This window comes from Cygnus olor, chromosome 7 (assembly GCF_009769625.2).
Source record: "Cygnus olor isolate bCygOlo1 chromosome 7, bCygOlo1.pri.v2, whole genome shotgun sequence".
In the NCBI taxonomy this organism is placed as follows: Eukaryota; Metazoa; Chordata; class Aves; order Anseriformes; family Anatidae; genus Cygnus; species Cygnus olor.
Genome location: NC_049175.1, coordinates 22,102,896 through 22,115,584, shown reverse-complemented (window position 1 = coordinate 22,115,584; position 12,689 = coordinate 22,102,896). Strand labels below are relative to the sequence as shown.

Genomic DNA, 12,689 nt, shown 5'->3' with positions numbered 1-12,689 from the left:
CTGAGACCAGTTGCACCATTGTAAGAGTTGTTATGAATTTGGCATTACAATTGCCTTATCGTAAGGACAGATGACAGTTTTAAGCAATACAACATTGCTGAATTTAAAAAGAAAAAAAACCATTGATTTTGAATATGTTTTTGTTGCGAGATTTTTAGAAATTCAATCAGAACATCCAAAAAGTAAAAGTTGAAAAACAAAAAGCAGATTAAATATAAAGATACCTGCCAGGATGTTATGAAGCTAAACTGTCCTAAGTAGACAATGACTTTCTGCAGAAACATCTTTGCAGGAAACTCCTTCCTTCCTTAGTACTTACCTGCAAGCACTGTTGGAAGAGCCTGTGACGCTTTCCTCACAGTTTCAACTAAAGTACATTTGAATGACTGTTGCTCCTGAAATATTAGCGAGAGAAAAACACAGGGAATTATAAATCCACTCCTCAGAGGAAAAGGGAACAAATAACAAATGTCAGAGAAAACTGAAGTATTTTGGTATTTCATTAGTCTTCACAGAAAAGACTGTGACCAGACGCTTAATTTTGATAGCAGCAATGGAAGGATCTCCATATTTATTACTTGCATTAATGTAGATTAGAAATTTAAATAAGAATGCCATAATGAAATTCACAATAAAGATTATGTAAAGAACAAGCCAAAGCAATCTGTGAACTCTGAGTACTATGAATCCAGCACATAATGTAGGTCAGTAAAATGGCGGTAACTTGGAAAGGGCAAAAATCTATATGTTAAGATGAGGGGGGAAGGAGGACCATAAACTGCTGAACAATCAGCCCAACTTCAAGTCCCACAAACATATTAAAGCAAATGGTAAGCCGCAATATATTTATTAACTGTTTCTTAATATTGCGGTAAAAATAGACTTGTCAGGAACAAACTGTGTCAAACCAGTCTCATGTCCTCCCTCAATATGATAACTACCTAGCAGATAGGGGGCATGAAATACATATCACTAAGGCTTTTTTTGCAGTCCCATATAAAATCTCCACACAGAACTAGAGAAACGTGGTGAAAGCACTGTATATTGCATGTGCTCATCTGTCTCACATTGAGAGGATATCTGTGAATCTCTTTCAGACTGAGGGTATTTCAAGTAGGGTCCCATAAGAATTTTCTCTGCCCTGGATTATATTCAGTATTTTGTCAATTACATGGACACTGAAGTAACGAGCGCACATCTGGATATCTATCACTGAGACAGAAGCACTTACAACAAAATAAAGAACAGTATACTGAGAGCAGTAAATTCACCCTATTTTTCAATTACAGTGGAGCCAAACTGAAGAGAATGCTGTTAATGAAAAGGCTAAACAAGAGTTTGTAAACTAAATCAGTACTTCAGAAGAAACATTGAAGAAGCTGGGTTTGTTTCCTCAGGAAAGAGACGAAATCCAAGTCTAGTCCATCCAGTGGTCAAATTGCAAATATTATTCTTACTGACAGGGACTTTATCCTGCAGCCTCCAGTCTAGCACAAAATTGGTAGTTCTTCCTCCTGCTGTGCCACCTAAAGACGTGATGAATCTGGTGCTGCCCCAAGACCTCGCTGTTAGAAAAAGGGTTTGCCCAGTTGATTCCCAAGACTGAGACAATTTGCTCTAGTTATATTTGATCCTGCCTCTCTACTGAAGCCCTGCCTAGATCTCCTGAGGTCTCTTCCAGATGCTATGATTTCCATTGATACTTTTATTTTTATTTCCTGTTACATAAAAAAGAGGCAAAACCAATCTGCAAATTTTATCAAACTTCCAGACAGAGAGCTGTAAGCAAGCTTTTATTCTCTAACTGTGAACGTACTGAAACTGTGATACTATTCTAGCTTTTTACTTTAAGAATGTTTTTCTCCCACCCACCCACCATGAATGCCAAGCCTGTCAATCACATTAACAACAACAAAAAAACATATGGGAGCATTTAAGGGGGAAGATCAGACATGAGAAAATGTTCCTGCAACTTATTTAGAATCAACTCCAACGTGAGTATATGGGAGAAGAAAAATAAGGAGTATATGGTAAGTCACGCTCCTTTAATTATTTTTGTATAAAATAGGCATAAAACATATCAGTGAGAATGGCTTATATTTTTTTAAAAAATTGCTACCTTCTTGAGCTAAGATTTTTCTAAAGTATATTTTCCAGAGAGCATTCCACTAAAATCAGTTGCATGCAGCTGCTACAAGTTTTTTCCTAAGCAGAACGTGACTTCGAAAGTTCTAAAATAAGTTTACCATATTTAGTGCTTATGTTCTTTAAAATATATAGCTGTATTTAGTAAGAAATGCCAGTGGTATGATCTAGGAACCATTTTCTATACTGCTTTTTCTCTTATTAGAGATTTCTATGAAATCGCAAATTGAAAATTCACTTTATGAAACTCCAAGGAGCTGTAGACTATACAAACATGTCTCTTATATGGCTTGCACATTTCAGATGTTAGGGAAAAAATCATTCAGATGTATACTGTAACAATGTGTTAACTCTGCTTTATGTATGAATTATAGGGAATGAATTTCTGTTTAGAAGTCAAATTACGTGGTGTCTACAATGTGCTCATTCACTAAGATTCCCCTGAAATGTGGTGCTTCCCAAGGGGTAGCAAGATAGAGTTCTGTATTAAACGTCAGTTTTGGTAAGGGCTCCATAAAAAAAATGAAATTTCTTAATGTACATAAAACAGATTTGTGCCTTTTTTCAAGGAGTGAAATTGTAAAGAATACTGATGAAAAGTGTTAATGTCTCCAGTTATATACAAGCTTAAAATAACAGATTACACTTTGCACATGTAGCCAACCCATTTTTAAGTCTGCCAGCGACCCTGCCAGATCAAGAGACTCCAGGGAACGTTCAAGTATTGAGTGAATACAACCTGCCCGGGGCTGATGTTGGATTTCATTCAAGTTTCTACAGTCTGCTTGAAAGTTATGTGTAGGGTCCTGGCAATTTGGAAAGAACCAATGTGTGGCCTATCTTTAGCTGGTGGATTCTGGAGGCCAAAATATGGAGACTCAAGGATCTAGAGGCTCAAAATACGGAGGCTCAGGGACCTCCCCCACTCCCGGAGGCTCAAGGATCTCTCCCAGTACAGTGTGCACACCTGATGCATGTGTTCAAATGCACACGTTTCCTCAGATTGCCATAAAATTTGATAAATTGCATAAAGTAACTAGGAGCATGAGGGTATTAATTAATAATCAAATCTAGACTCCTACTTATTCTTGAAATACTCCCCTTGGAAGTAGTGGAAAGCAAGTAGAAGCACAATAACATCCTGCACTTTTGTTGTATGTACTTGAGGAAAGAAAACTACAGCATTGACCAAGCCAATGTAAGTATTGGCATTAGATAATAGCTTCAGGCTCCCAGGTGACAATGTCCATGTTCCTGGTTTTTAAATTTTGTTGTCATCACCCTATTTAATCTGGCTGAAACACAAACAGCAAAATATTTCTTGCAAACTACACTCCCTGTGGTTTGGCCACCTCTGCTACAGCCCCTGTGAAAACACCAAGCTGAGCACAACCTTCCTAAATAGATGTCCCTCTCACTCAGTAGAGAGTATAACTGTATAAACATTGGTCTAAGAGAGTACTACCCTGAAAACCCAGAATATAAAATTATGGCAGTATTGACAAAAGCAATCGTAGAAGAATTAGCAAACAGTCAGTGTTTCAGGGAGGAGAGCAATGAGTGAGAAGCAGGGTGAGAGAAGAGCAGGGCACAACAGGGTGGACAAGCTGGAAGGACAGGGCTTCAGCTCACACTGCAGCCTGGTAAGCAGCATACAAGCATAGAAGCATAGGGTTGCAGGCAGTAACGAGTTCCTAATTGTGTGCCGGGATCTCTGAAAATGCTACTGGCCTAATGGGCCATTGCAGAAAGAGGAGCAGGCACTGCTGGCAGCATGCACTGAATTCAAACATCCTCTATGCCCTTAAAACTCTATTTTCAGTCTGCCTCTGAGAAGTTCTGACCTAGAACTGCTTACACCTGCCCAGTAACCAAACTCTATACTGCACAAATAACAGTATTGCTGCACTTCTCTTTAGTCATGTTTCACACAAGCAACCATTAAACCATAATTCAGTCTCCCACTGCTGTTTCCTCCCACTGCTTCCCTCTTCCACCAGACCTGAATGCCCTACTGAAACAATTACTCCTGGACTGAAATTAGGCAGGCAAAGTCTCTTAAAGGAGAGGTACATCTTTTTTCTGGTCCTGCACACAGTAGAAGAAAGCATTGCTCCCTCCCATCACCCAGGGTGATGTCGCCCCCTTGGAACCACTCACAAACAGAACACTATAAAATTCAGTTGAACTTTCCTTATAGTATTAGCAGCCAGGCACTTGGGGAATACTTTCTGTTCTACAGAGGCAAGATTTAATATGCAAAGGCATCTATCTTTATTCCACATTTCTGAAATTCCAGCTGTTAAGTTTTTCCAGATTCAATGTTCTGCAAAGTCACAAGATAGGAAAGAGTTAAGAGTATTCAGTAGCAACTAACCTGTCAGTCACTTGAACACCAAAAATACATGCAGGAAAATGTGAAGATAACAGATGAGACATTTTAACTTAGTTGAAATCCATTTTAACCTTTGAACACATGTCCAAATAAAACAGGAAGAGTAATTGGAAAGCAGAATATAACATTCCTTGGTCTCCAGCCTTTTAGGGAAGGTTTCATATTTCTCCTGATGTGGTGACTCAGAACTGCTTAGCAAAATAATCTGGGTTTGTTTCAGCAGCCACAGATGCACCTTTACAGTTTTATTGCCCAATCTATAAAACAATGGCTCCCAAAATTTCCCCATTGCTCCATTTTAGACTATGCAACCTGCCCCCTCCTCCACTGTAAGAACTGCCTGTGCTGCTGCTCTTCAGCTGGAAGTGTGAGGAGGCTGGGAAGCACCGTGTGGGGCAGGAATTCAGCTCCAGGGAGATGGATGGACAGGGACAGGGCTGGGAAGAGGCAGAAGTGTCCATCCTGAGCCTCCCTCAGCTCTGCTCCCTCCCAACTCCATCCAAGTCCCAGCCTCCACCAAACATCTCATCTTCCTCCTCCTACAGCCCGCAATCCATGTCCAGCCGGACCGTTGTGCAGTTCCCTCGTTAAAGGATTGTGGCCACACCTCCTAATTTGGGGGTCATCTGTGTAACATGTATAGTGTATGGGCACATAGCATACATGGAAACCACATCCAGACCAGTAAGTTGATTTCAAAATAGTTGGGAATGCTATATATTAGGAACACTACGGAAAATCTTGCCCTGTTTCCCTACTGTTCCCTAGGTGTCTCACTTTTGACCACTGTCAGAAAATAAGGTATTGAGCTGGGTGAACTTCTCTGAATTTCTGGTCTGACCCAGCACCAGCATTTTTATGTCAGCCCTACCTTTTGGAAAAGATAACATAGCATTGAAATGACTTTTTTGACGATGTGTTCTTTAATGGTATTAAGACAAAAAGGAAGAAAAATTAAAAATATCTTTAAGATCATACATTGCCTTTGAGTGATTTATATCCATCCCAAAGCATGGCACCAAGATTTGAGATAAAGAATGGGATTATACAATGTGTCAACATGGATGTAAAAGTTCAGTAACTAAGTTCTGTTTTTCCCATGTAAACAGCACAGCACAATGTCAAAACAAACAAGCAAGTCAAATGCAGTCTGAAGGCACATCCAAGCAACTGTACAAAGGAGTTTGAGGTAGGCAAGAGACAGCAGCTATCTAATAGTTTTTGCAATAGACATAAAGACTTAGTTCCATATTTAACTCTAAAAGATGCCAATGACTCAGAAACTTTATGCACTTATTTTCAGCAGAATGTGCTTTACTGATTTCAGTAATGGCAGATATTTGCATCTGTTGCATAGTTTTCTTTTATTGAAAGAGTTGTTTGCATAAGAACATCGATACTTCCTAAATCATCTTTAAAGGCGTTCACTTTAAGTGAGCAAACAGGAAAAAAGTTGCAGAAAGGACTTCCTCTTAGGATTTCTACAGCAGCTCAGTAAAGGACAGTGAAGCAACAGATCAGTGTTACTCATATAGACCAAGTTTCTCTCACTGGATAGCAACATGGCCACAAAACTGCCATCTCAGGAAGAGTGTGAGAACTGGACAGCTTTTCAAGTTGCAGATCTCCTGAGACAGGTACTGAATTGCATACGTAACACTTTAGAAAGTTGTCTATATTCAACTAGCAGAAAATCTTACTGTATACAGTATACAGATATCCTAAACATAGCACAGATATACTAAAGTACTGAAAATAGATTAGTCAGCAGGTGCCATCCCTGAGAATTCATTCATGTTATTATGTGAGCTTCTGGGTGTTCTCTTATTTTTTAATACAGATTTATTTCATGGCAGAAGCTGCTAGCTAAGATATGCTACATGGCAAATCACATTAAAATGTTTGCTCGTAGGGCTATTTCTTAGAATAGAAGAGGTATTTCATGCCCCAGTTTATATACTGAGAAGAAATAACCATTTCAGTGAATGTGGACATATTTTATACTTGCAATTTACTTTAAATTTACTTGTCAGTAAGAACTTAACTCTTCATCTTTTCTTCTCAATGTATAAATACACACAGTAGTTGCTAGATGTTTCCTCAGACTTAAGGTACTTGAGCTTTTTTTTTAAAAAAAAAAATCATTGCTTTTTCTGCTTGTACCTTTCCTTGCTATGCAATGTCCATTCTATTATATGTAGAACAATATGAATTGCAAAGTCTTTCAAGCTTACCTTCAGTTATTCTTTCACTATTTAAATAATCTCCTCCATGATAGGTACAATATCTCCTCTGATATATACGTATGTTTACATATACATATAAAATATATATAACAGATTTTTCCTTCTACCTTACTGAATATCATGGCTCAGGTTTTAAACTTCTACATGTGTACCTTACCTACATAATAAAATTAATTCAGTGTATTACGATATATAGTCTTTTACATTTCCCTTTTATTTTTTTTTCAATGGAAATTTCTCTAAATAGCTTTATATAAAGTTTTTGACTTGAGCTCATCCTCCTTCTAATTGTAGAAGCACCCATCTTTCCAGTGTTTGTTTTACACAAACAGTGAGAATTTAGTGTCATTAGAGTTTCTCATCCTTCTCAATTGAAGCAGCATGTAATCATTTTCAAGAAAAAAAAAATACTGTTATGAAGTGTTTCTACAAGTGTTCCATTTGTAACCACGTAAAAAGTAGGCCAAAGTTTAAAATGTTCCTGTACTATTTTATATCTTTCCACTTTTGTTTCATGCATAAATACACATTCTCGTGTGTGTACAGTTTAAAAAAGTTTTAGAATGCAGATGGATCATGGGTGGACCATAGTGCCCAGGTTAAGAAAGTTAACCTGTTCCATGGAATTGATTCATACCATAAAGATAATGTCTCAACTAAACTCTGAACTTTTTACCGTGAACAGCTACTCAGAGGATTAATTAGCTCAAAGCCTTGCAGCTTAAAGGAAATCAGACAAGAATCACTGTATCATCTATTAATTAAAGTACCCAGTAATTCTGTAGAAAAATACAAGGCAAAATTAATAACAATTTCTCAACAGCACAGAGGCTTCCAAGGAAGTGTCAGCAAGCAAGCTGTGACTTCTGACTTGGTACTTGTCAGGGGAGAGTATTATAATCTTCCTTTTCCAACTTTATAAGTTCATGCTTTGCTTACACTCACATCACCAACAAAAGCAGCTAAGTGATCCAGCCACTACAGCATAACCAACACCAGGTGTTAGCACTGGGGAGCAGCAGCCAGGTTGTACAGAGCCCTCCAGCCCCCACTGCCAGCACTGCAGAGGCTGGCCCAGGTACTGCCATCCCTTCCACAGTCAGCCGACCCACAGGAGCTGTCCGATACCTTTCCAGAGATGTGGTGTATGTGTCCATCACCCCTGTTAAGGTTGCAGAATCAAGCACTCAGATATGAAAAGTTCCAGAACTGAATTTGCTCCGATTTATATACACATTATGATAGCCTGTAATTGCTTCTTCATGTGCTATCTTTTCCATCCAGAGGAACCTGCCTCCTTCAGTGCAGAAAAGCCCGTATGTTCTGTGCATGACTCTGAGCCTTTACAGATATTGTAAGGTGTGCAAGTCCAGGGCTTGCCAAAAGAGAGCGAATGAATTCATGGTAATGTCAAGTTAATTCTGCTTTGAAATATCAGATCTTGTCAGTGCTCCAGCTCAGCATTTTTACCTGAAGCCATGCAAGTCACACATGGAGGAGGGTAAGGGAAAAAAATAAAATAAAATAAAAAAGCAATTTCCTGAGTGCTTGAGCTGAAATTCCAGACTCCAGTTTGCAGAAGTGGTGAGAGCTGAGTTACAGCCACAGTGGGAGCTTTGCTCAGAAGCTAAAAACGCCAAATTATTGAATATATTAGCTGTATATGTATACCTACTTTAGACCCTGCATAGCTTTAGTTATGCATCTTTAAAGCAGCAGATATTGTATGAGTTTTATTTCTCAGGCACCTCAACTCCTCTTGCTAATACAGCTTTCACCTCACAAGGTGGTCTAAGAAAACATAGTGGATTAGTATTTCTGAAGCACTCAAAGAAAAGATTTCTGAAGAGCTTGAAGCAACAAAAAAAATAAAAGTTTTTTCTGGGTTCAGAGTAAGGTTTAAATACTGTTTGGCATAGGTATATAAGACAGCAAATGAGCAATGAGCACTGAACAGAATGTAATAAATTGAACAGCAATTTCCTTAATGTCACATCAGCTTTTATATGCTGTGACTGATGCTGGGACTTCTAGAATAAATAAGTGAAGACGATAATGGAAACCTGCTAGGCATATGCATGTACTTACTCTTGTTATCTTGTGTATATGCTATAACTGTGACAACACATATATTCCATGTTGCACTCAGAGTTGATCTACTTGGTCTGACGCGTTTGCCATGTAGCCTAGTCCCTCTCCTCAGTACTGATCATAATACTGTGGAGTTAGTGTATTTGAAACAGAATGAAACATTCAGTGGTCATCACCAAACACCTACAGTGAGACATCTGCTTGCCTAACAAGCTAATAACTGAAAAAGATCAATTTTTCCCCTCACATGAAAGTTACCTGCGTGATTAATAACATACAGCAAAACACCACAGAAAAAGGAGCTCATAGGGACCAATAACTAGAAAATAAAAGAGGGCAAATAAAAGAAAATAGGTGGGCATTATTATTAATAGAAACCGTGTTACCTCGATTTTTGCCTTTCTGCCAACGTCTGTGTAAGTGTCATTAAAAAATAGCAATTAACACCCCCCACACCCAAACACTGTCTGCAACACCCATAGCAATTGCAAACAAGAAGCACTCTCCAAACTGTAGTATAAAAGAACAATTTATAAAATCAAGCGCAGAAATATTGGCTTACAGGCCAAACAAACCATCTGTACAAATGTCTGAGTATGAAGTTTTCATACAAAAAGTACTTAAAATACACTTGGAAGGTTTTTAAGGATAATCACTTTTAAGCATTCTAGAAATAATTACCTTAGAAAATTCCACAAGTATTGCTATGAGAATAATTTACTTTCATTAATGTTCTCTGTTAGTATCTGAGTTGGTCTGTACTGCTACAAAAAATTAAATCTATAATATAGGGAAGAGTCACCAAGAACTGATAAATGTGTAACAAATATGACAAATTTTCCCTGTGATGCACTGATTTCCAGTTTCAATACTAAGTTTACTTGCTTACAAAAAAAAAAGTTTAAACTACTACTGGCCCAATCCTTTAAAAACCTGGACACAAGCTTCTTAACTACAGGGAGATCTTGCATTTAACAGTTTTCCAGACCTCAGTTGTTCTAATGTAAACCAATAAAATGATTTGATAGTATCTGTACTAAAATACACGTTGTTAATGGAACTGAAACAAACAGACTGAATTCTTTGACCAAGCATAACAAACACAAAGTCATTTCAAAAGTGGTACATTCTTAAAGAAGTGTTCCTGATATTTTCCTACTCGTTATGCATAACTGCAATTTATTTGAAAACCCGTACTAAAACATATAGCATAGCAACTAGTTAGACTTTTAAGATATCTTAATAAAGGCAATCCAATGTGCTCACTTTTTTTTCCAGATTATTATTTAGTTACTGTGATAAAGAGATACTATTACTGGACATCCTTGTCTCATTTTGCTTTGTAACCAATGCCAGCTTACTTAGAAAAAAACAAGCAACCATGCTAGAGAACTAAGATCTTCTTTCTGAACCTGAATTGCTTTCTAGCAATGCCCATCTACCATGGGAACTGAAGACAGCTCACCCGGTCATCTGCTGCTGATGCATACAGAGAGTCGGTAATAGAGGCGTGTAGCAGGAGAGCTTTCTCCTACACAGCCTTCAGTTCCAAGCAGTTGGAGATGTAACTGCTTCCTGAGGTGATGCAGTTAATGATGAGTTATGCCACAAGCTACCTTTTTGACCTGTTTCTATTTTTAACCTCCTCTTTTATCCTACAGCAATTAAATTTCCACAATTTATTTCTGTTGGGCTCTTTGTTCTATTTGTTAGATTTTCTGCTTCATAATTTCACTTCGTCTACTACATTCATGATTTTATCAGCCCTTTCTTCTGAAGAAAGAGGTAATATCTAAGAGGCCTTATCTATTCTTACATGGAAGTCACTACTTATTTCTAAACATTGGTGTTATTCTGCCCAGTATCCTTTTCATGACTGTCCATGACAAACAGTATAAATATTTCTGCAACCCTAACTATTTGAGCATGGAAATATTAATCAGCTTCTTTACTAATGTCAAGTTTCATACTTGTAATAATTCTATTATTTCTCACCATAGTTTGGAATGCCTGAATCTGCTGTGCTTGTAGAAAAACTGAGCATGAATGGATCTCATTTTTTGGTAAGTAAATATTTCATAAGGGCTATCAGTCAAACATATTTCAACATAAGGCTTGTATTCCTTACGGTGCCAGGAATTAATCTGACATTTTCATTCCTCAGTGTGGCAAGGAACATCTCTTACGAAATATGACTTACCAGTTCTTGTTTTTTTGTGTGTGGGTTTTTTGTTTCCTTTTTTTTTTTAAAGAAAAATATATCTTAAATCTATTATTTATGTACAAGCTTTTCCCTAAAACTTACATGACTAAAAGCATTATTAGTACACAATTCTACATGAACTTTACGTTCATAGTTTAGAGATATTGGACACAACATTAAAAAAAATCTGATAGCTTCTTCTGTTGAACTCTGCAAAAGTTTTTTGCATAGGTGTGTTGTTAAATTAATTTCAACTAATGAGTAGAGAGAAATAGAGTAACTCCTTGAATTTGGGTGATTCCTCTACTTCTAATTCCATTTGTGTAGCTATCAAAGTAAAAGAACTTTAAGACCTATTTTAAAGCTAAATTAATTGTTATAGTTTATTTATACCCTGCAGAGAAGTTACCTTTGCTTGGCACTTTGTTACTTAACAAAGCTGTTTCCTGGGTGCACCAGGCATTACATCTGCTGTTTACATTAACAGAAGCTCCAGACCTGCAAAGTGATTCATTAAACTGCAGTTACTTGTGTACATTTGTGTTTACTTTGTTCAATACTTTATGGTCACAAAGTAAAATTGGGTTTTCTAATAATTAAGGGTAGGCTAACAAAGCTGTCCAACACAGGCTGATTCCCATCCCTTTCATAGGTTATAAATTGAATTGCTAAAGATGCTGTACTCACTCCATTGCTGGCAGAGAGGGACTGAAGTTAAATGTGTTGGCTCCCTATACCTGCTGCAAGTAGCAACAGGCAACAGCAGAAAAGGATATGAGAAATTTTCTGTCTGTAGTGGTAACCTAATAAAACACAAGTGAGAAAAGCAAGAGGAACAGTGGAGGCCTTCGGTCATGGTCTGTGATAGGGTTGTTTTTTTAAAAAAACAATATGATTAAAATTGCATAATTTGGACAGCATGCTAGCAAGTACTTTCATTCTCTAACACACCTTTAAACATTACTTTGCATTGCAGAAACCATGGCGGAACGTATGTGATACAACAAGCAATGTTCATTTTTGATGGCATTGTAAAAAGAACGAGACAGGTCTTGTACTAACATTCCTGAAGTTTTCACGTGTTCTTTAACTAAATTGTTCAGTAGCTTTGTCAATATGATAAATCTATAATGTCATGCTTGAAACAGTTAATTACAACAACGCTAAAAAAATGATTAAATATATATTGAATATATAGAGATATCAATAATAGCAATACTTGAGTAGCTACAAGATGCTGTTCACGTATGTACAAACTAACATGTAAATTAGCTTATAAATAATTAAATGAACAGCCTACGTTTTTGTTCCAAGCTCCCAGCCTAGTTACAAGAAAACTAAATTATTCCAGGAATGACAAGTTCCCTCTCTGTTGCACAGTGTCAGATTTAGAATGCACCCCTACTAAATCAACTTCAATAACTTCGCTTGTGCTGGAAAAATCATTAAGGTTTGAGAGGTCTGCCTAAGAAGTTGTTCCTAACAATAGGAACATTCCTTTAGACAGAAAACCAGCAGGCTGTGATTCCAGCACCCACTTCTGAGCTAAGATAATGCTGGATGTGCCACTCCTACGGGCACCTCAGTGTCAATTGTGGCAGTTAACAAG

General features: G+C 37.5%; 1 protein-coding gene across 1 annotated transcript in view; it reads left to right on the top strand.

Moving 5' to 3' along the window:
• The first annotated feature begins 6,035 nt into the window (after positions 1-6,035).
• Positions 6,036-12,689, top strand: part of BLNK (B cell linker) — a 96,478-nt gene continuing 89,824 nt past the window's right edge. The window contains 2 exon segments of the mRNA XM_040563528.1: positions 6,036-6,177; positions 10,878-10,940. Of these exon segments, the coding sequence (XP_040419462.1) occupies positions 6,103-6,177; positions 10,878-10,940 (138 nt within the window). The 5' untranslated portion in view covers positions 6,036-6,102.